This window comes from Rhinichthys klamathensis, unplaced genomic scaffold (genome assembly GCF_029890125.1).
Source record: "Rhinichthys klamathensis goyatoka isolate OS25496 unplaced genomic scaffold, OSU_Roscu_1.1 h1tg000004l_1, whole genome shotgun sequence".
Lineage (NCBI taxonomy): Eukaryota > Metazoa > Chordata > Actinopteri > Cypriniformes > Leuciscidae > Rhinichthys > Rhinichthys klamathensis.
The window spans coordinates 1,422,396-1,447,531 of record NW_026606557.1 but is presented as its reverse complement, the minus strand read 5'-3'; the positions used below and the strand labels follow the sequence as shown (position 1 = coordinate 1,447,531).

The window sequence follows — 25,136 nt, the reverse complement described above, 5'->3', positions numbered from 1 at the left end:
ACGCACGCACGCACACACACACACACACACACACAGTTCTTACTGTCTCTATGAGGATTTGATACACACATTTATTCTGTGTTATTTCAGTGAAGTTCATCAGTATTAATGTAATAAAGAGGAAATAAGAGTCTCTATAACATCTCACTGTTACTGGTTTATCGTGCGGCTCAAAGTATTATGGGTAAAATCTCTCAATATCTGTTCTGAAACATCAACACAGTTTCACTGATGATCCAGTACGAACCCAAAACCCAGGATAGAGCGGCTGAGTGAATGTGGTCTGGACTGTGTGGATGAGGCTCATTGTGTCAGAGACGCTGTAGAAGGACAGAGTTCCTGCACTGTGATCCACACACACTCCTATTCTTCTGCTGATGGACTTTACAGGGAGACGAGTGTGTATGTAATTGTGCCAGAATGAGTAACTGGAGGAAGAGCAGTCCAATCTCCAGGACTGATCATTATATCCAAACACACACTCATCACCCGATCCCTTCCTGCTGATGCTCTTATATGACACTGATATAAACACACGACTCCCAGTCCACTCAATCTCCCAGTAACAGCGTCCACACACACTCTCTCTACACAACACCTGACAATAACGATCAAATCTGTCTGGATGATCAGGATACGGCTGCTCTGTGCCAGTGACAGTAATAACTCTGTTCCTCTCAGACAGACTGAGGTGTGTATTCACTGTGTTCAGATCCAGAGTGAGCTGATGGGAATCTGATGGAGAGAAAACACATCAGAAACAGGAATTATGAATCTGTCTGATCTTTTAATGTCTCTGAACTCTTCATGAATCAATGTTCAGTGTATCATCAGTGTCTCAGTACAGATGACCAAATATCCTGAGCAAATCCTCATTTACATGATCAATTATAAAACTCTTCTATCATGATTTATTTCTCCTTCTACCGGAAGAACATGAACACATTCAGTGAGTTTTCCTGCTTGTTTTCTAGTGACTCACATTGTAGAAAGTCGTTCCTGGTCTTGGGATTCATGTTGGTGAAAGTGACTGTGGAAATAAACAGACATGAACAGTGTGAAGAGAAATGACAAGATAAAATACATTCATTTCTGAGACATTTCTAATATAACGCTGTATGATATTAGATGATGGACTCATTTCTGAGAGCTGATGAATAATCTCCAGGGGCTTCATTTATAAAACACACACATCAGATTGATCCTAAATTCCATGGATTCACATCATGTATAAAATGGATTTGATGCACTTGTTCACATTGCACTTGAATTTAAGATGAACTGTCATCTATAAACTGTGATGCATTTAACCCTCAGGTGCTCTTCGTTTCGGAGTCACACTTGTTATCTTCCCGGTCTGAAGTGACCGGACACCTAAAAATGAAACTTTCTCCATCCCAGTAAAACCAATGCAATTTATTTTTGTTCAATGATATTTTTTTTCTTTTTTAATCTTGTATTTTGAGAGAATTTGATGTTACTTAATAATATTTATGCAATATTTATGGTCCATTTTTGTTCCAAATTTTTAAATTTTTGTTTCAATTATTGCAGTATTTCAGATTAATATAGAGACCTGGGGCCGTATTCACAAAGAATTTTAAGGCTAAAAGTAGCTCCTAACTGGCGAATTTAGGAGCAACTCCTAAAAATAATGGGCGTGTCACTCCTAACTTTAGGACTCATCATTTTTTTCACTAAGAGTAATTCACGAAGCATTTTAGCCCTAAAAGTAGCACCTAAGACTGGGACAGCTTAAAATAAGTCGAGAGGACTCCTAACTCCTAAGCAAGTGTTAATGCAAGTGTCGTTTTTTATTACTAGGCAAGTGGCGGTTTTCATTAGGGTATTAACTTCAGGCTACCTTGATTTAATTTAAAGTGTCTATGTCAGGTTAAATTTTTTTTTTTAGATATATTAAATAAGGGTTAGATGTCTGAGTGAAAATGTAATTATCATTAAAATTATTACTGTAATTACCCTACAGTAAGCTTTATAGCCATTTCTGTCAAGATCATATTTTTAAAACACAGCTGAGCTGTGACGTCAGAAGAGGGAGTCGTGCCACACGTTCTATTCAAGTATGGGGAGTTTTGAGTCTGAGCAGATCCAAAATCCCCCTCAAAATCCCCCCATAGCCATACACTTTTGAGCCTCCCAGGCGTGAGACAGATGAGGAGGCAAACAGAAATTTAAATAATTCCTATCGAAGAAACAGAAATATCTGGTGTGAAGATAACCAGTGGAGAGTTGGGCAGGTGCATATAGCCATAACTTAGAGGTGGAACGGTACATGTATACCGAAACGGTACGGGCGTCACGGTTCAGTGCATGAATACACGAGTATAAAAATAAATAAAACTCGCGTGCAAATTAATTAATGCGGAACTACTGTTAAATACACGGGTTATTTAGGGACACATAATCTGTAGCTCCGCCTTAGCTCTGAAGCTCCGTGGCTATAATGAACAGGCTTCGATGGCAAGATTGCAATGCTGGAATATGTTGGTGTTGGTGTGTGTGTGTGTGTGTGTGTGTGTGTGTGAAGCAGCACTAAAGTAGAGAGAGAGAGACGCGCGAGAGAGAGAGAGAGAGAGAGAGAGAGAGAGAGAGAGAGAGAGAGAGACACGCGGGCGCGATCGAACAGTGGAAAGATAAAAACTGGAAGAAATGTGCGCTGCAAATGACCGAAGTCTTGGATACCGAAGCAGCACTAAAGTCAGCGCGTTTGGGCCGAACAAAGTTGACCCAGGCACGGAACACAGACCTGCTTTTTGGGAAAAAGTGGACTCTGTGACCGGTTTTAACTGTGTTAGCACCCAGCACTACCGCAGTAATTCACCATTGTGAAAATACGCCTGCGTATACCTAACTAACTACCTAACTTAAATAGCTAACTAAATAAATAAATGTCCTAATCACTAATTATCTCGCTCTATCACTCGTACAATTATCAACACAGCTCACAGACTCACTTTCTCAGCGCTCTGGGGAGACGTCTCCCTCTTATGACGTCAAGCGATCCGTTTGGGCGGAGGAGCAGTTTTAAGGAGTAAGTTTAAGTTTTAATGTCCTGACAGTAGAATATGAGACAGATAATCTGTGTAAAAATCAAGCTCCTCTGGCTCCTCCCAGTGGTCCTATTGCCATTTGCAAGAAATACACGCTCCCGGTCAGAAACAACCAATCAGAGCCAGGAGGAATGTCTTAGCAGTGTCAATCACGCTCGTGTACGCGCTGATCACACCCCTCTCTTGCACAGCGCGAGCGCCGGAGCGCGAGCCGTTGTTCAAACTCAAGATTGCCGGCGAGCTGCAGCTGTGCTTATGACGGAGAAACAACCTAAACTGCCAATTCTCGAGTGACACCTGCTCATAAAACAAAGAGGTAAAAGGAAAAAGACTGATGACGATAAACAAGCGAAAAAGAAAGAATTACACAGAGCCCATTGACTCAGTGTCAAAACTCTAGCCGCATAACATGTAGATAAAATGTCACAGTCTGCTAAGCAACAATTGAAACCTGCTAATTCACTGGCTTGTCATGTTGCTGAAATAATGTACTAGCACACCTTATCTAGCATTATATATCGCTAGAATAATTACTTACATACTGTAATGTTAGTTACCCTTATATTAACGTTATCTTACTAGCTATTTATAACTTATAGAAAGAGTGCAACGTTATAAAGTTACATGTAGGCTATTGGAAAATACATAATGATTTGAGGACCAAGTTTGTAGTCAAAGTATGGGCAGGCCATAGTCAATGTAAAGCATATTATTGACGTTTAGTCCCTATTAGTGAATGTGCCATATAACTTTTTATCCGCTGTTATGGGTGGCCCCGTTTACTAGCCTGCGCGTTCACGGCAGGCTCCGCTGTGGAGGACGAGCTGTGGAGGGAGGGCTGTAGCGCAGCAGAGAGCAAGGGGGTGGGACCTGGAAGTTGTGCTTGTTCAAATTTTCAGGCTAAGTCAACGTTTTCTCAAAACTCCCTACTGCAGCTTTAACTGAATTCACGACTTTTCTCTCTCTCTCTGCCTTTTTAGAATTACACTTCACTGGGGCCTGCACAAACATGTTATTATGCATTTCAATGACATTACTATTATTATTTTGTGTACAGACATATTTAGATGTCGTAATTCCATGATTTGTTGCGTCTGTGTTATGCTCCGCATGATGGCCCTGTCATCTAACACCCAATCACCGTGATCATTGTGAGGAAGCTCGTGCATGAGAAGTGACGTCATCCATAGCAACGAAGACTCACTCTTAGTTTAGCTGTCATTTTTCCTTACTAAGAGTAGGTCTGAAAGGAGTTGTGAATAACTTTTAAGAGAAAACTCCAAGCTAAAATATTTTAGTGCGATTTAGGAGTACTCCTAGTGGTAAGATAAAATTCTTTGTGAATACGGCCCCAGACCTTTTAAATCCAATTTTTGAAGTCAGATTAGCGCCATCTGTTGAGAGAAAATAAAACAAAACATGTAATTTCATGGTGTAACCACTGTATAGCCTGTATAGCTCTCTATGGAGAGGCTTGTGAATTCTCTAGTTGTTTTTGGACAAAATTACTTACTTTTAAGATGTGGATTTGAATGTATTTTTTTTTTTTCATTCTCAAATAATACTTTTTGCCATGGTTTATAAAAAAAAAAAAAAAAAAAAAAATGATGTTAAGTGTACACGTTTTTGCATTATTACTAGAGTCAAACCTGAATACAGAGAAAGCATTTTGTTACAGGTAACATTACAATTCAATAAAAAAAATTAAAAAATAAACAGTAACAGCTTATTATTATTTATATTATGATTATTATTATTATTATTTTAACACATTAATTTATTATATTTTAAACATTATATGAATTATTATTTTAATAATAATTATATTATATATTATATTATATATATATTAATTATAATAATTAATTATGTTATGTTTTTCACTATTGATGTTTTTTTCGTGGCCAATTTGTAGAGAATTTGTGTTTGTCAATTTCCCATTCATTTCGATCGGTCACAATTCATTGGTGTGTATGTGTATAAAAAGTGTGTTTGTGTGTGTGTGTGTGTGTGGGTGAGTGTGTCTGTTTTGCACTCTTGGTGTTTTAGAGTATCACTCCTTCATTGTTGAACACTTTTTTTCTGCATCGTGGCCGATTTGTAGATTGTACACACAAAAATTCTCAGACTTTTTGTGTTTTTGTCAATTTTCCATTCATTTCCTATGGTCGGTCATTTTTTGACCGAAGAGCACAAGTGTGACTATTTGTTTTACGACCACTTAGCCTGCTCGGATCATGACCTCAATTTTTTTGTGTGTTCACATACTGTACCTAATGCCATAAAAGTCACCAAGTTTCGTAACATTCCGATGAAGCTGTGATTTTTAAAATTTCAAAACAAAAAATTTTCGAGCACCTGAGGGTTAAGAAAATGTTTTGTACAAATGGACATAAATAAAAGAAACATTTCAGAAACGGTTGTGCGTTCAGATTTGGGATGTTTCTCACACGTCTGTATAAACGAGCGCAGGACTTTACCTCCGTCTGAGATCTTCTTGATCTCCTCTTTGCAGAAATCCTCCAGTTTGTCTCTCAGCTGACGGACAGATTCTCTCATGCCATCAAAAGAGGAGAGAGAACCGAAGGGAACGTCGGGTTCGTCTGTAGATTCAGGAGGTGCTGAGAGAGACTGGAAACTCTACAGAAAACAGAAATCAAAACTCATCATCTCCACACTTCAGCCAATAACCTGCACTATATCAGATCTGTGCGGCTCTTGTAGACTTGACTTCTCTTCAGTGACTCGCTTCAATCCAGCACTTTCACACAATCAGCTCATTTTTAATGGTACATTTCCCAGGGCTTTGTAAGTGCGTCTCTTTAAACAGAAGATGATCAGATGAGCTGTTATGATTCTGCCATCTAGGTCTTGTCTTTCTTTAAGTCTTGGGGCAGGATCATGACAGACTCATGTTTTGTGTGCAAGCACATGGCTTTGTGTTCGGCCATGTGCTTGTCTTGTCTCGTTACGTTACCCCGCCCCCTTGTTATCCTCGTCTTGTCATTATTGTCTAGTCAGCTTCACCTGTCCTTGTCATTAGTGTTTCCCTTTATAATCCCCTTGTGTTTGCTGTCCTGTGCCGGTTCATTGTGAAACTTTGTGATTCATGTCTGAGTGCTGGTCAAATCTAGTTGTACAGTCAACCGCAAAGCTCTTTCCCGTTTTAGATGTGTTTTGTGAGATTTTCACGGCGTTCACGCTGAAAACAAATGCTGCCGCTCAGTCTTTTTGCCACTTGTGGGCGTGACCGCATTCACTCCGGCCGACGGTGACGTCATGCGCATACCCTCTATACGGGTCTTCAGGGCACTTCTCCCGGAAGTAGTGATGGCCAAATGAAGCGTTTCGAAGCATTATTGCTTTCTGATACAATTGTGTCGAAAATGGTTCATTACTCGAAGCTTCATTCAGATAGAAATTGCAGCACCATCTCCTGGTTAAATAAATGTAATGCATCAAAGCTGACAACCATAAAATGCAAATAGGCTTATATGTTAACGCCCCGTTTACGTGTTTACCGAGGCGATCAAAGCTGAAACAGTGTTAGTGCTGTGAAACTCATTTATGTAGGTGAATTTTACAGATACTGATGAATTTCATGGGTTCACCTTGATAATAAAACGTTAAGCATGATCAGTGTGTGTAATTATTTCTTTAAACAAGGACAGAAGATCAGACCAGCTTAAAAAAAGTTGGAAACCATCACAGAAATTCTAATGGTTTTGTAGTGGAAATTTTAATGATATTCATTGATCTTTAGTAAAATATAGATGATTCAAAGAATGTCACATGTGTGTCTCTCACTTGTAGTGAGAGAAGATTCTGTTTATGTACCTGGGGAGGCAGAAGAGGGAGACACTCCAGAGAACAGACGAACAAGGACCTCTGACCTAGATGTCAGAAGGCCATTTTTGGTGCAGGGGGGCTTATTGGGCCAACTAGTGACGTCTATGGAAAACTACTGGGAAGAAGGCCTTGAAACTAAGATAAAAGCTAGTTCAGTCTGTCTGGGGGTGTGTCACTCTTCTGCACAGGGTAACAACTGTGTATTAGACTGCTCCTATTCTTGCAAGAATAAATACTTCTATTTTATATAATCTGACTCTGAGTGTCTCTTACGCAGTGATGCTTGTTTGAGATGAATTTTTGCCACAACAGTTTTGGTGTCAGAAGTGATATTCCTTGGACGTGCCTCCTGGACCTGAGATCGGACGGTGTTTGGCCACCTGGACTAAGTAAGTTCCAGCTCTACCTCGTAAACTTGAGAGAGAGGGGCCGACCGATGTCAGGGCCGGGAGAATCGACCACTGGAATCTAAAGAACCCGCAGGTGGCAACAGAAGCATCTCTGGTAAGAGACAGTTCAATTTATTTTCTTTTGGGTAAGTTAATTAAATTCAGTTTAATTGGGGAGAAGAGTGAAATTGAACCATATTGGCTGAAGGCTGTTTCTGTGGTACGTAATCTGAGATTAATTGAGATCTATATAGATCAAGAAATTTCAAACAGATACGAGGGAAAAATCTGAGATTAATTGAGGTCTGTAACAGAACAAGAAATTTCAAGCAGATAAATAATCTGGGATTAAGTGAGAACTGTAACAGATCAAGAGATTTCAAACAGATAGGTACCCTGAAAATTAGTTGTTCCACGACGGAGCAAATTGTTTTTAGGTACTGAGGCTAATTAGGGGGAACCAGAATTTTTTGGTAAACCATAATTAGGAGGGCACTAATAGTGCAACCCGACCGATTTGGGTTAAAAGAAAAGAATCGGATTTGTTTAGGGACGCCTAACAGATTAAAGAAAACGCGCGTTGAAGAGAAATCCACAGAGAACAGAAAACAGCCAGTATGGGGATGTCTCAAAAGCAAGCTTGCGAAATTTGATACACCGGTTTTCTGTAGAACTAGGAAAGTATGGGGGGAAATGTATATTTTAGATATTGGAAAAAAAAACTGAGAAAATACCATGATTTTCCCAGGGAGGGAACACTGAGCACAAATAGACTAAGAGTGTGCGAGAATCAGTGGAACAGGGCAGCGGGACAAAAGGTTGTTGTGGCTGCGTTCAACATGTGTGTAAAAAATGTGAACAGATAATGAAGGAACTGGCATGTTTGAGAAAAGAAAGGAGAGGATAATGAAGGAACTGGCATGTAGGGAAAAGAAAGGAGGAATATAGTAGAAAACTATATGTGATGAAAATAGACATGGTCTGATAGAATTTATGGAAGTCAAATGTAAAATGTTTAAATGATATGAAAAGTTTTAGAATAAAATAAGGCATTGTATGATTGACAGGGATTAACATGATATGAAGAATGTTTTAAGCAGAATGGGGAACAATTCTAGATTTTGATAAAATAATGATTGAAATGATGATATATCTGCTTTATTTTATTAATGTTAAGAAAATAAGGGTATTGAAGCAAGTAGCTATAATGGTTGTCTGTGTAATTTACGGACTAGTAATATAATCTGTTTTGGAGAAACAGTAGAGATAAGACTGAGACAATAATGTGATGGAGGAAAAAAGGCTTCAAACCAGTTGTAATGAAAATGATGATGTACAAATTGTTACACTTTATGAAGAGTAACGGAACAGTCCGGGAAAATAAATAAATAAATAAATAGTGAGACAAAAGAGAGCAAATGCTGTAAACAGCTCTGCTCTGAAGATCTCACTTTGAAGAGATTTGCAGATGATGTTTTGTAAAAGATAAGCTGGGATAACAGCAACAGTACTTGTAATTAGTGTTGTTGATGATAATACCAAATTAGTAAGGTAAAGACAGAAAACAAATTCGAATATTTTGAGCATTTTCTGTGCTGCTCATGAAATTATGTTCTGCCAATAATAATGATGAAGAGTATGATTTGGCTATTGTGATTGAATCCGCCATTGGTGGAGGGTCAAAGGAATACAGAGAACTGCTTATCAGTGGGTCTGTTTACATTCCTGAATGGGACACACACTGCTTCAAGGGCGTGTTAAGTTGAAGCCCTTTGGAAGCTCACAGTGATCAAACTGCAAGGTGTCTGATGCTGTAGTTGAGGCTGACACACGAACCAACCAGATGACAGAGATTGTCTTGACTGTGGTCAGTAGGTCCATTTAACATCGTGACACACGTCTGATAATAATGTGGGGTTGAAAATAGATTAGTGTTTAAATGACGACAGTGACAATTTTTGGTCTGAGAAATAAGAGATAAAAAACAAGGTCAAAAGATTGAAGTCTTAGAGTGAATCCTTTTGTGACTCCAACAAATGTGAGTTGCAAAATATGTAAAGGTAATATAGAGAGACAGATCTCAAAGATGATTTATAATAACTGCAAAAGATGCAGAGTAGCCTTGTCAAAGTTAGTGTGAATCCTGATTGGAGACTGATAAACTCCTAGAAGAGAAAACTTTGAAGTCAGATATTAAGCTATGGTAATTGAGATTGAGAAATGTGAAACGTTATTGAGAACTAGAATAATTACCATTATGTAAGAACAAATAAGCAGAAGCAGTAGGCTACTGAATTAACAGTTGCTAAATGTAAAATGTGTTGAAAGGCATCTGATTAAACAAACAGCTTGAAAAGTTGACCATGAAAGAACTAGAAGCTGATGTTTTGCTTTCAAAAGATAAGTTTGTTATGGGCTGTATTGAAACAGTTCGCTTATCTAAAATCTGATGTGTGCTGTGCCTGAAACTGCCAGTGCGACAGAGACTCAATCTGAGTGGAAATTTGTAATGTCTAAATTCCCTGAGATGGGCAAAAGACAAATATAAATAATATGTTTATTTGAAACCGTAAGTAATATCTGGCAAAGATGCCTTAAGCTGGGATAGAGTTAAAAGATGGTAGATAAAGTTAGACGTTCAGAGTGCAGTGTACCAGTCCCTCTCTCATTCAATGTCTCTTTCTCAGTCAATGTCAGCTAAAAGCTGTTACCTGAGTCGGTGTCATAAGTGATAAGCTATTTGTAGTGACATCTTTGATTAGGTTATTTTAGGACCAGTAACTTCTTTGTCTGATCTTAGTCCCCACCATGAAACGGGGGAGGGGCCGACGGAAATGTACACTGAATGTACGGTTGTGATCTAAATTCACTGAGTATAATCCAAGTAGCTAGGTTGCTGCTTTTAAGATAGTTAATGGATTTAAGTGATTAAATACTGTTGTTATTGACCTGTCTCCCTATGTGAACACTATTAGGCAATCCGAATGGCTCTGGTGACTCTTGAACGTGCCTTTCCTAAGCTCTAGAAAACAGCTGAGTTCTGTTGAAGCAAACAGCCTGTGATGGGAAAGAGCGGTCACCAGTGGGCACGAGTGGCCATCTCTATGACGGGTAAGACCTTCTATTGGCCAGACAGGGGGCAACCTAAGCCAGAGTGGATCACGTAAAGTCACTGGCATCTCAAGATGGAGGTGTTTATGTGAGAAAGGTATGAGAGTGGAGCGGATGACTGTGAGGCCAGCAGCATCCTTTATCGTTAGGGCGGATGAGCTGTGAGGAGTTACAGACAGTCTGACCCAGAAACGTGAGTGTTCCTCTATACCAATCACCAGAAACCGCATTCATTGTATGGCTTGTTTTTTTTATTGTGACAAGCGTCTGCAAATATGCCAGGGGAAAACACCCTGATGGAGATTATAGATAAAGGGCTAACAGGAATGGGCGAGCAGGAGCCAGCTGAGGCCATGAAGTGATTCCCATTAGTTGTTGTGGAGACAGTAGCAAAACTTTTTATGTACTGGTTTGCCTTATGGGCAAGGAAAATCATAGTGTTGATTTTGAACTAATAGGTCTATGACATAGTTTTAACTCCTGAAGGTCGTTAGACATGGTGGTGGCTAAAGATGAAGACAGCTTTTGTGAATGGTCAAAGGTTATTGTAATTAATTTAATATTACATTATGTCTAAGTTACAGCCTTAGAAGGCTGTTGAAAAAGATTATTTATTTATAGTGAGAGAGACTGCTTGAGCAGAGGAAGGGATGGTAACTGTGTCTGTCTTTCTGTCTTCAGCCTGCTAGAGCAAGCTGAAGCAAAATAATGATAATGAAACAAAACAACCCAGCTGACCTTGTTAAATTCAAATGAATAATGAACAGACGTAAAATTAGGTAGAAGCTACAGGAAAAATGGAAAGGTTAAAATCTTATTTAAAATTCAAATCTTTAAGCAATAATATAAAGAAAAGTGAACATTGAGAATGAGCAGTTAACATATGTGTGTCTAGAATGAGTGTGTGTGATGGTGACAGCACTTTATGTCTTGTATGTATTAGTTTGGGGCACTAATATTCCGCCTGAATGGTGTGTATATTGCGTCATTAACCTCTGGAATGAGTTTATCATTACAGATGGGTTAAGGCAAATGAAAATTTTTAAAGAAGCTGATAATTCTGATGAAAAGACAATACAGAACATGGGACAAGCTTTAAGTTGATTGGCCATCAAGCTCTGTCTGGTAGTAATAATTTTGTCATACATAATGTAGATTTGAAGATCAGTTTAAGTAAATTGGAATTGTGTAGTTGTAGATCACCATCTGGCATGGGCTGAGATAAATGAAAATGTTGTAGATTTGAGGGAAACAACAAAGTGACATATTGGCTAAGTCAACATGAAATTATCAAGAGAGCCTCTCACATTTATGATTATTGTGAACAAAGGGGGAGAAATGATTGACTGACATTGACCAAGTCTGTACAGCACGACCTGACCTGATAGGGAAAATTGATGACTTTGGAAATGTTTGTAGATGACTGACTTGAGAGACCAAACAACAGGCCTGAAAAGCAAGATTCGATGTGAGACTGAGGGCCGTTGCCTTTCAAATACTTCGATAAGAAGATGAGATTGTGGCTTTAAGTGACGAATGTAATATTTTGTTTCAGAGACAGAGAAAGATGTCTGGGCAAAATTTGGCTGAAGGACGCCGTTTGGGTTAGTGTTGATGGCAAACTTTATAAAAAACACTATGTTAAATGTTATGTTAAATTGATGCTCGAGTTGTGTCGTGCATCAAGAGGGAGATGGTATAACAATTGCCAAATATGGTTTATTAAGGGGTTCACAGTTGCTGAATAAATGTTGGGAGAACACTAGGGGCCATTTTTCTGCCTAACAAAATTGATGTCTGTGAGTGTGCACACACCAATAACAAAGATTGTTTCAACAGGAAACGCCAGGGCATCGAAGGACACGGGAGAACAGTAGACAAAAGAAACTGCGTACTTTACTATCTGACAATAACCTCGAAATTTGTTTCTCTTTACAGAGAGCATGCAGGATTGGGAGACAGGGCAAAATGTGCCAATAAAATAATAGTTATGGATGAATTTGGCTAACTGTCCTGGCCTGGGTTATTAGTGTGGCAGAAAGGTGCTACACCTGCGCAGCGCATAACTTAAAATTTTCCTTTTACAGAATGTCAGGATGGATTGGATCAAACAGAACTAATTCTGTTCCAAATGTATAAATATTGTGTGGACATGAGCAAAGTGGGTTGAGTGTTTTTTCAGGGTAAAAGGACCCCGAGTGCTATTAAGTGAGCAAGAAATTATCCGGAGATAATGTTTCAGATTGTTGATTCCACAGGTCACACCAAAGGGGACGAGCGGCTGTCAAGCGGTCACTAACAAAATACTTAAGGTCTCCATTCACAGGTGACAGGTCACTCCAGTGGGGGTGCGGTCGTGATATAAGGGAAAACCTTATAAGGATCAGAAAATGGTTGGAGAGTTTGACACCTGGGTCCAAGCCTCTCACCTACACCAACAGGCCACAACCATCCCATAGTCCATGGGGCGAACGAGATGATCAACACAACTGATGGTTTAAGTTTAACAGAAGAATCTGGTTTTGTGATGATTTGGTTTGATTGAATCAAACTAGGTATTGATTTGATTGTAAATGTAGAAAATATATTGATTGTGTCCGTAATGGAAATATTAGAGTTAATATTGAACAACTGCATTGGTTGGAAGAATGGATAAAATTATAAGACTTCTCTGGTTAGATTTTGTTAAATATGGCATTAAATAGAGCTTACTAAATTGAATTAGAAGTGAACAAAATATGGTTAGGAAAACCGAGGTGAAATATGGAGATGGGCGTAGAATAATGGAAAAGGCTTAATGATAGGAGTTAGGATTGTTATTCTAATAATTTTGTTATTCATGGGGGAATATGATTATAGTGACAGGTGAAACATGCTGTCTGTTCAATTGGTGAAAATGACAGTCTATCCCAAGGATGAACAAAATTATGTGACGATACATGTAGCGCGAGCTACAGTGAGATATGTGTTAAATGTATGTTCTGTTTGTTTTTCTTCTATTTGTTTATTTTCTGAGAAAGATTAAGGGCAAAAGATTTAAAGAAGGTTACAAGCAGCGGTCATCCGTGTTACGAGATGGCGTACAAAGATAGGGTTTGAAACTGAGTGATTTTTATTATACTTTTATCTGTTTGTTTCCTTACTATGTTATAACTACCTTTTTCCTTACTGGCGTGACTGAGGGTCTGTTTACAGGAGCGCAGGAACAGAGATTTCTCGTTTAGCCCGGCGTCGTAAAAATGTTTACTTGCTAGCTAAAATATTACGGGGCCTTTCCCCCACAAAAACAGCCTTTTGCTTCTTCATTCTAAACTTTTCTTCACAGGTTCAAGGAGAGTGATCATTTATGCGAAAAAATCAGAGATGAAGAGTATAAGTGTGATGATATGACTTAAAATTTGTTTTATTGTTTATTATTGTGATTATGGGTAATCAGAATGATAAAAAGTGAGGAGTTGTAGTGGAAATTTTAATGATATTCATTGATCTTTAGTAAAATATAGATGATTCAAAGAATGTCACATGTGTGTCTCTCACTTGTAGTGAGAGAAGATTCTGTTTATGTACCTGGGGAGGCAGAAGAGGGAGACACTCCAGAGAACAGACGAACAAGGACCTCTGACCTAGATGTCAGAAGGCCATTTTTGGTGCAGGGGGGCTTATTGGGCCAACTAGTGACGTCTATGGAAAACTACTGGGAAGAAGGCCTTGAAACTAAGATAAAAGCTAGTTCAGTCTGTCTGGGGGTGTGTCACTCTTCTGCACAGGGTAACAACTGTGTATTAGACGGCTCCTATTCTTGCAAGAATAAATACTTCTATTTTATATAATCTGACTCTGAGTGTCTCTTACGCAGTGATGTTTGTTTGAGATGAATTTTTGCCACAACAGTTTCTATTAAAATACCAATAGGAACCATTGACTTTTACCATTTAAACCACTACAGAATTATTTTTTGTAGTGTGTTTGGGATATATTCCATTAGGATTTAATGCCCCCACCAATAGAACCCAACACATATCAGTAGAGACCCACAGAGACCATTATAATTCCCATTACAACCAATACAATTCCTATAAAAACCATTAAATCCAATAGAATTTCTGTAATGGTTTATATAGTTTTTTTTAGCAGGGCAGTCTCATGTGTGAAAGCTTTATCTTGTTTAGCTGTGGGAAGCAGAACTCTATAACTTGTTAACTGGTGGGACTGATATTTTTGTATGTTGAAAAGGATGTGCTTGCAGCTTGTGTAACTGGTTGTAGCTACTTGTATAATGTAGCAGAGGGTTTTTGAAGTTTCTGTCTTTGATGCATGTTTTTATGTAACAATGTTCATATGTTCTCTAATTAATAATAAAAAAATAAAATCCACTCTCCTCAACAATAACGCCAATCCAGACACGGACTACTACAACCCACGGTGTTGCCATGGTTTGGCTTCACTTTTAAAAGAAATACAGCCGCCAGGTTTCAAACCTGTCAACACTGGATGGGCTGTCAAAGCAGTCAGGTGGTTCACTACAGGAGTGAACCAGTGTATTTGCTTCAGACGACATTTTCACGTGACTAGTGACGTAATGAAACAAGCTCCGAAGCAGTGGTTCATTGCAAGGACCGTTCGAGTTTGAAGCAAGCTTCGGAGCGTCGGTGTCAGACGTAACATCACTAGTCAAGTGTATTGTCTACAGAGAAGTTCTGATTCTTCGTTTGCTGTTTTGTTTACCGTCAAGTCATTATCTAGTTTTTGTCGATCCTGTTCCAGTTAGTGATGGCAAGATGAGGCTTCCTGAACCACTGAGACCTCGCAGCCCATTGCTTCAACCAAAGGTTCATTACTCGAAGCTTCATTCAGCATTGCTCACTAGTGACACCTAGCTATTGTGCAAAGAAATTGCAGGCAAATTAATTAATTCTGAACCAATGACCCGCCCCCCTCCCGCAATGTTTTATTTATTTATCTTCTTCTAAATATGAGTTAATGTCTCTATAACCTTTCATTTGCAATAATAAAGAGATCTGTGCAGACATTTGTCCATTGCCTGGGTATGAAATAAAACATGTATATTTCTCTGTCTGCATTTACTTGTACAGAGACAACTGTCACACACACAGTTAATTAATTAATTCCAAAAAATATTGGATAGGGACAGTATGAACAACAAAAGTGACTGTGTTGAGTGCAGTGCTTATGGTGGATGGACTCGAGGAAGTGTAATAAAGTAACTGCAGTAAACACCACAGTTTGGGGTGGATGAAGGAAGGATTGCAATAGATTTTTATTGAGAAAATGAATTTTTTGAAGTGTGTTGGGGTTTAGACAATTCCTCTTCTTGGACAAAACCTCAGCAGCCTTGGAAAAATATCCTTTCACAAGGAACAGAGGATGCAGGGGAACATAAAATGTCAGTGCCAGCGGGTATAAATGAAGATATTGATGCTTCTGTTGAGCCCAGACGGGGGAGGATTTCCTCTTTCTTGCTGGCTCCATTACCAGGAAAAAGGAAGATGTCATAAAAAGCAAACAAATCCAAAAGGGCAATCCAAATTAAAAAGCAGTCCAGTCCAGATCCAAAAATCTAAGCTACCAAAAATCCAAAGCAATCCAAATAATCTTATCTAATTAATATAACAAGACTATAATATAGCTACTATAATTAATAATAACAATTATTCATTTTTATTAATAACTATTCTAACCTGATATAATGTAATAATATACAGCCCTAACACATATATGACACAATAACGACAATGAGAGTTCTCTAACTCTGACTCTCTGACACGCTACAACTGCTTCTACTACTCCTGCAACACCCACAAGGTGGCGCGAGTTTCGAACCCGCTTTATCCGGAAGCGACACTCAGACCAAACCGATGACGTATCCACACAAACCGAGGCCTCGTTTGTCATCAGTCACGTGATTTTCACGTTAACAACACAAGCCTTGAATCGCAGCTTCATCTGGCACGCCCATTTTTTCTCGACACAAGCTCCGACGCCTCGGTTCAAATGTCACATCACTAGTTCCAGTCCTGTTTTGTTTTCCCTGTTTTTGTCTGTCAATAAACCTTGTGTGAACACATACTGTCTGCGCTTGGGTCCATCCTCCACTTCATAACAGAATGAACCGGCCACAGAAGAACCCAGCAAGCAGTATGTCCTCTCAGCTCCAGCGACAGTTGGAGTTCCGTGAACAATGCTGGTTGTCGGCTCCCACCGAATGAAAGGGGGGTCAACCTTCCAGTCCTGCCCCAGGGTGAGCGGATCCTGAGAGATTATGCCTAACTTTGGGATCATTTCTCCCGGGAGGAGCCATAAGCTTCTTCCTCGAGTTCTCCACCTTCTTCCTGTTTGCCAGTGATCTCGGAGGGTCGCGTTTTAGCCGTTGTTACGCAGGGGAACCAGGTACACTCCACTTCGACTCCTGAGGCGTCATCCGTACCTGTAACTCTCCACGGTAAACGAGGGAGACGGATCTCGTGGGAGTCTGCTTCAGAGTCCTCAGCGACGGAGTCAACCCTGCCTGAGACTGTCCTCCCACCACCAGTCACGGTTCCTGCTGTGCTTCCCCAACCGGTCACAAGTCCGGCTATGGCCTCTGCCCCGCGGCCAAAGAGAAAGAGGAGGAAGAAGGGAGCCTCCTGTTCCCCATCGTCGTCTTCTCCTGAGTCAACGCGGTTCCCAAGTCAGCTGCAGTCAACGCGGTTCCCGAGTCAGCTGCAGTCAACGCGGTTCCCGAGTCAGATATGTGGAGTGCTTCCTCCGTATCTGATGTGAGGAGCGCTGACCTCGTTTCAGTCCCGCAACCAGCCTCAGTGTCGTCTTCCACCATCACACAGCCGCCTACAGCTTCCCCTGTCTTTTGTCCTGTTCTGTCACCTACTCTGCCCCAGTCTGTTTCTCTCATGGCTTCTCCTCGTGTGCCCCCACTCAAGTCCGCCTGGAATCCTCGTCCCAAGCCCTCGTCCTGTATGCCCAAGAACCCCAGTCCACCTATTCACCCTGGACTACCTCCCACGAACTCTATTGTTCCTCCGCCCCCCCTCCAGTGTTTGTTGTTCTTATTGATGCACCCTAACCCTGTTGTCATGTATTCGTGTTTGCCGTTATTGCTATTTGTCATGTTTTGTTGGTTTGTGTCGATGTCCCAGCCTGTCATGTCTTGTGTTTGATTTTCCCTTGAGGAGCGTCTGGAAGCCGCTCCTTAAAGGGATACTCCACTTTTTTTGGAAATAGGCTCATTTTACCACTCCCCCAGAGTTAAACTGTTGAGTTTTACCGTTTTTGAATTCATTCAGGCGTATTCAGCAGGCGTAATGATATGACGCAGCGCCTGAAAATAGGCTACCTTCCGTCAACACAACGGAACTATTTTCAGGCGCTGCGTCATATCATTACGCCTGGTGCACTCATGGTACGGCAGTGAAGTTTCTTGATTATTACGCAGGAGTGAGAGTATAGTTCCTAGCCATATCAGCCTAGAAAATCGCAACTTTACATTTTCCGTCGGTCTTAGTGCACGATGTAACTACAGAAGAGTCAAGTTTTAAATAGGAAAAATATCGAAACTCTTTGGTCATTTTTTTTTGAGAAATGCTAATGGTCTTGTGCACTTCAATGATGTATGCTAAGCTATGCTAAAAGTGGTACTGCCAGAACCGGAGATCGGCTGAATGGATTCAAAAACGGTAAAACTCAACAGTTTAACTCTGGGGGAGTTGTAAAATGAGCCTATTTCCAAAAAAAGTGGAGTATCCCTTTAAGGGAGGGGTTCTGTCATGATTCTGCCATCTAGGTCTTGTCTTTCTTTAAGTCTTGGGGCAGGATCATGACAGACTCATGTTTTGTGTGCAAGCACATGGCTTTGTGTTCGGCCATGTGCTTGTCTTGTCTCGTTACGTTACCCCGCCCCCTTGTTATCCTCGTCTTGCCATTATTGTCTAGTCAGCTTCACCTGTCCTCGTCATTAGTGTTTCCCTTTATAATCCCCTTGTGTTTGCTGTCCTGTGCCGGTTCATTGTGAAACTTTGTGATTCATGTCTGAGTGCTTGTCTAACATTGTCATCCTTGTGAGTATCCTGTCAAGTGTATTGTCTACAGAGAAGTTCTGATTCTTCGTTTGCTGTTTTTTTTACCGTCAAGTCATTATCTAGTTTTTGTCGATCCTGTTTTGCCCCCTCTTGGGTTTTGTTTTCCCTGTTTTTGTCTGTCAATAAACCTTGCACAGCAAAATTCCCAGTGTTAAATTAACACTCTCGGTGTACATATAGGTCCAACTACAGGGTGTTAAAAATGAACACTGAAGCAGTGTTGAAGTTAATGAGATAATTAAGGGATTAATTAAGTGATGATTGGCCATTAGTGGTGACACCCGATGTTAATAAGAAGAATCATTGAAGGAAAGAGAAACAACAAGAACGAAAAAAAGAGAAACACAAGAACTACTGACTTCGAGCCTTTACACATTATTGCACTTATTATTACCAGTGTAACTTTTTTTCTGTCATACATCTACAAAAGTTATTGAGATTCAACAGAAGTTTAGACGGCAATGTTTTATGGAATGTTTCATTTCAAGCCACCATTATAGTGGTCAGTGTTTGCTTTAGTTGGGCTCTTGACCCTTTTCATTTTGTATTTTTAGTTTTTCTCTGGCTGCTCCAACATTGTGTTTAAAAAGCACATTTGTTATTGCACGAGAAAACTTGCTAACAATATGTTGTGACGATGACATTATCATCACGTAGTGACCTGATTCACTGATGTCATTCAGAGTCTAAATCTTTGATATGATTGATATTGCGTTTTAGTATTGTTTATTGTAGCCCTGAGATTCTACAGTTTGAGATCCAACAGCAATATGAACAATTTTGAAAATTCTTTGTGCACTGAAGCTCTTGTGTTTAGACACACAAACATCAAGAATCAGCATATGAATCACAACAATGGTGACAATAAACAAACTAGTGACACACAGATCAACTCTGAACATCACAAAACAAGCTATTAAAGGCATAACAAAGCAATAGCAAAATAAAAACAAACAGGAAAAACAATGAAAATTACAGGACAATTCAGCTGCATAATTTATTCATACTGCAATGCATGATGGGAGCCATGGATGCATTTTGATTGGTGGCTCCCATCATGCACTGCAACATGAATCTTTTGAGTGATTGTCACCATTGTTGAGATTCATATGTAGATTCTTAATGTCTGTGTGTGATTTTAAACTAAAATTATTAAAGCACTGCTGGAATTAACTATTGTAATGAATATGAATAGAACCTTTGTATAATCAGTTTATAATGCTGGTTGAGTGATTCAGGACACTACAGGATTGTAACTTCATTTAATCATAACCATCATGACCTGCGCTGTGTTTCCCCAAAGCATCTTAAGCCTAACTTGATCGTAGAACGATCGCAACAAAAGGTCTGTAGGATCAAATTAGGCTTACGATGCTTTTGGGAAACACAGCCCATGTCATGGTTTCTCTTGCAGTAACACATGTGCTTTATAAACACAGAGTTGGAACAGCCAGAGAAAAACTAATGTTAAAAAGCAAAGGGTCAAGAGCCCAACTGTAGCAAACACTGATCGCCATAATGGTGACATGAAACGAAACATTCAATAAAAACATTACCATCTAAACTTCTGTTCAATATAAATAAGAATGTATGTAGATTTATGACAGAAATACACTGGTAATAATAAGTACAATAATGTGTAATGGCTCGAAGTCAGAAGTTCTTGTGTTTCTCTTTTTTTCTGTTCTTGTTGTTTCTCTTTCCTTCAATGATTCTTCTTATTAACATTAGGTGTCACCACTAATGGCCAATCATCACTTAATTAATCACTTAATTATCTCATTAACTTCAACACTGCTTCAGTGTTCATTTTTAACACCCTGTAGTTGGACCTATATGTACACCGAGAGTGTACATATGTACACTGGGGATTTTGCTGTGTGTATGAACACATACTGTCTGCGCTTGGGTCCATCCTCAACTTCATAACATGAGCGTCTGACTGATGATTATATGATACCACAACACTCGACTGAATCTGACTGAATTCCTGACAACATCTCAGTCAACGGCTCATTCTGCTCTCATGAAATGTTTCTCTGTCATAGCAGGATCTTGCTCAAGTCCACTATGATCCTGTTCTCCTAGATCTCTGTTACCTGCAGGAACTGGATGTGATCTTGTGTGTGTGAAAGCTGCTCCAGCTCAGCGTCTCTCCTCCTCAGATCATTGATCTCCTGCTCCAGTCGCTCCAGTCGTCCTTCAGCTCGACTCACTGCAGTCTTTTCCTGATCTCTGATCCGCTGTGTGACCTCAGAGCGGCTTCTCTCAATGGAGCGGATGATCTCAGTGAAGATCCTCTCACTGTCCTCCACTGCTGTCTGTGCAGAGCGCTGTTACACACACATCACAATCACACAGTGGCTTCAGCAGGACTGACAGAGTCCAAACTGAGACGTCTCACACTTCTCTTCTTCTCCAGACTCACCTTATGAGACTTCACAGCCTCTCTCAGCTGATGAAGATCTTTCTGTCTCTGCTGGATTCTCTGACGGATCTTCATCTGCGTCTCCTTCAGCTGTTTCTGGAGGACAAACCAATGACAGGGAATGACACATAAAACTACTGTCATACAAACATAAAAGTTACATGAATCCAGAATTGCTGGAGGTTAAAGATCTTGCATGGTAAGTTTTTACTGTCTGGTTCAAACCACAGATTCATGGTTTCCTGAAATGAATGTCAGCAGTATTTCATCAGTAACTACTTTTATATCATTAGTATCATCATTTACTCTTCCTCAAGTCGCTCCAAACCTGTATGACTTTCTCTCTATTGTGAGACACAACAGAAGATATTTTGAAGAATGTCTCAGCTGTTTACAGAGGCCAAATAAAATATGGTGACACGTCAATAACATCAAACCTCATTGGTTCGTGTACGTCACAGTCACATGACTAAACATCATGATGTCATGACTCAAACACCAGTGAAGTTTGATGTTTCTGATGTCATCATATTTGATCTGGGCTCCACATACATGAGTTTATCAATGATTGATTTGATTTGTGAATATAAATTTACTCTTTTAAAATTAGCATATTTTAAAAAGTGCACTTATTTTGGAAATTATATTCATGAAAAGAATATAATTGTGAAATAATTGTGAAATGAACTTTATGTTTTCAGAAACATAATTGCACGTTAATTGGTTTTAAATTAAAATGTATTATAGTTTAATTGTAAATATAAAGCAATTAGCTGAACTTAAGAGTGACTTTTTTACCCAAGTAGGATTTAAGTAAATAATGTAATTTCACAATTCCTTTGAGTTAAATTGAAAAATTAAATATTATTAAAATGTACTTTAAAGTAAAACTTAAGTAAAACATTTAATTTTACATTACAAAAAAGTGTACTTTAGAAAGTGTACTTATGAAACAGTTATGAAAGTTGACTCTCTTTAAGTGCACTTAAGTGGCCTTTCATTTCATTAATACCGTATTATATTATCTGCAAGTACACTTTTTTTTAAACATAATTTTAATTTGAAGAACACTACAAGTGCATGTCAATACAATTAATTGCAGTTCTTTCTTTAACCACTAGTTGTTAGATTACTTTTATGCTTTTTCTCCTTTTTGGAGCTTGAAACTTTTTTATTCCATTGACTTTCAATGTATAAACTAAAATAAATGAGATATTCTTCAAAATATCATCTTTTATATTCCACAGAAGAAACTCAGTCAAACCGGTTTGGACCAACATGAGTAAATGAGTGAGTAAATAAAGACACTTTCATTTCTGCGTGATCAATAGGGTTGGGTATCGTTTGGGTTTTATCCGATTCCAGTACCTACTCGGTATTTTTTAAACGGTTCCGGTGCTTAAACGGTTCTTAAATCGGTACTTAAGAAAATGAAACCGCACACACTTTATCAAAAAAATAATACCCTTTAATTTACAGGGCCAAACTGGACACAATATTAACTTAAATCTTTAAACAATATAAATACAAGTAACATATGGTAATAATAAAACCAATATAAAATAAAAATTCATATTTACATAATATCAAATGAAACAATATTGTATCAAACAATGTAATAATACTGGAGATTAATAGAGATTACTAGCAGGCAGAGCTGCCAACTCTCACGCATTGACCGTGAGACTCACGCAAATGACCCTTTTCACACAGAAAAATCGCGGACAAAGAGGACACTGACAGACAAGACAGAGAAGGTTACTTTTGATATGGAACAAATCCACAGCTGTCAGATTCTGTCAATATTTTTACGAGATTCACACAATAAATAACGTTTTGGCTCTTTGAAATGTGACAGATCGCTGTAGCGCGTCAGTTCAAACGGCACGTGATACAGCAGCCTACAAATACAAATCCACTGCTTCTTAGCTACGCAGCGTTGAGTGAACCTATGAAAGAGAACATCTCTGGTTGGTGTAACATATCTCTCAATAGGGAACGGGACGCAGCCAAGCTCCTCGCGCTGCCGACCAGCTTCCTTTTTCGGCAGAGAAATCTGAGGAGCAGATGGCGCGCGCGCGACAGCATAGTATGACGACGTAAGTGCGTCGATGCGGCGCCATCAGCCAATGAATTGGCTTGATTCTATATGGGATTCAGACTATCGGCACACCCAGAGGGCGTTCTGACACGTAATTTTACACGTGAAATGCAGCCAAACCTTGCGAGAAAGAGCGCGCATGCGAGACAGAAGAAACTGTGCTCCAAACTGTGTAGCACACGCACGGCGGAGAGAGAGAGAGAGCGAGAGACCTTGTGTGTGTGTGTGTGTGTGTGCGCGTGTGTGCCTAATGAAGTTAGGCACCGAAATCAGGCACCGAAATTTTCTTTCTTATTCGGTCTGGTTACTACCGTTTACGTCGGAACCGGTTCCCTATTGGCACCGAGTTTCGGTACCCAACCCTAGTGATCAATCTCTCTCAGTTCATACCTGTTTCTCTGTCCTCTGTGCTGCAGTTGATACAGTGTTGTGGTTTTTATGTTCACTCTCTTTACACCACACACAGATGCACTGTTGATCAGTAATACAGTACATCTCTAGCTCTTTATCATGTTTACGGCAGATCATGTCCTGCAGTCGTCCAGTGGCATCAATCACTTTGTGTGGCTTACGAGAGTGATATTCCTCATGACGGTCAAAATGAGTTTGACAGTAAGACTCCTGACACACCAGACAGGACTTGACGGCTTTGTGTTTTCTTCCAGTACAGACGTCACACTCCACGTCTCCAGCTCCAGCGTAACAGTCAGCAGGAAGTTTAGTCTTCTTCAGTTTCTCCACCACTTCAGCCAGAATGGTGTTTTTCCCTAAAGCAGGTCTTGGACTGAAGGTCTGTCTGCACTGAGGGCAGCTGTAGACGCTCTTCTCATCCTCCTGATCCCAGCAGTCTGTAATACAGATCTTACAGTAACTGTGTCCACACTGGATAGTCACTGGATCCTTCAGGAGATCCAGACACACTGGACACATGAACTCATTTTGATCCACTGAAATTCTGGCTTCTGCCATTTTACTGAATACAGAGACACAAAGACACAACAGCTCAACAATACTCCAGTTTCTGTTTCCCTGAACTGAGGAGTTGAAATGGTTTCCTGCTTGTGTGTTTGAGTGACGTGTGTAAAACAGGAGTGTCTGTAAAGCAGCTTCCTCATTCCTGGTGAAGGAGAGTCACTTTACTGCTGTGTTTATGTGCTCTTCAAGTGCAGTCAAAAACATTGTAAATACGAGTTCCAAGCACATAAATAAATCAATCAGTTAAATTCTGCGTTATACAATAAATTCCGTTTTTATGACTCAATTCCGTCCATGTTTGGGGTTTACTTTCAGTTTTATTTGCGGTAGTTTGCGTGTTGGCTTGATGAAGAGATTCTCAGCTGATCATCTGATGTGATGCGTGTTGCAGAAGCGCGTCATGTCTGGCTATAACATGTCATATAGTCTATAACACACTCTCAAGTGTTTATTTTTCAGCATTGTTGGGAGGAGTCAAATTTACATATGTAGTTTCAACAACCACATGCATTAAGACTTGTCTAGTTTTGTCTGGAAGCAAAGATCACCTCCTGATGTAGTTTGAACGATCTCTTTTAAATCCGGCTCGAAGGACATTTACACCAGGTTTTTAGCTATCCGATCACCGAAAACGCGTGAAGTGACCAGGTGTAAACAGGCCCAAAACAACGCAGCATTACATATTACAAGCGCTCAGAGTCATTTAAGGTAATGATCTTTAGGCACAACATCTTCATATTTTTATCTAGAGCCAAACGCGCTTCATTCAAGCCCTTTCCGCCCCATGCTTTCTCCTGATAAATACGCTAAAGTGCCGCATTACAGTTTTTCTGAATTGCTAAATCACATTTCTTGAAACCATCACTCCCTTTCCAACCCGATCTCACAGCAATTCGTACATATTTTTTCAGGTGGCTAATTCGTACGAATTCACTCGACCTCAATTGTAAGAATTTGTAAGTTTTTTGCTAAATCGTACTTATTTCACGAGTTGCCCAATTCATATGATTTCGTACGAATGACATACCTCTACCCGCCCCTAAACCTACCCATCACTGGGGTTTAGACAAATCCTACGAAGTCGTGAGTGAGGTCGTATGAATTCGTACAAATTAGCTA

The 25,136-nt window shown here is 39.6% G+C and overlaps 1 protein-coding gene across 1 annotated transcript; it reads right to left on the bottom strand.

Annotated features, from left to right (window-relative positions):
• Positions 1 to 49: 49 nt before the first annotated feature.
• On the bottom strand, positions 50 to 24,146 carry LOC130085299 (tripartite motif-containing protein 16-like). Its single transcript, XM_056251009.1, has 6 exons — positions 23,433 to 24,146; positions 20,942 to 21,037; positions 20,613 to 20,846; positions 5,552 to 5,711; positions 983 to 1,030; positions 50 to 735 (listed from the first exon to the last, which is right to left on the bottom strand). Exons 1-6 carry the CDS (start codon positions 24,009 to 24,011, stop codon positions 215 to 217), a joined length of 1,638 nt encoding a protein of 545 aa, XP_056106984.1. The 5' UTR covers positions 24,012 to 24,146; the 3' UTR covers positions 50 to 214.
• Between the last annotated feature and the right edge of the window lie 990 nt (positions 24,147 to 25,136).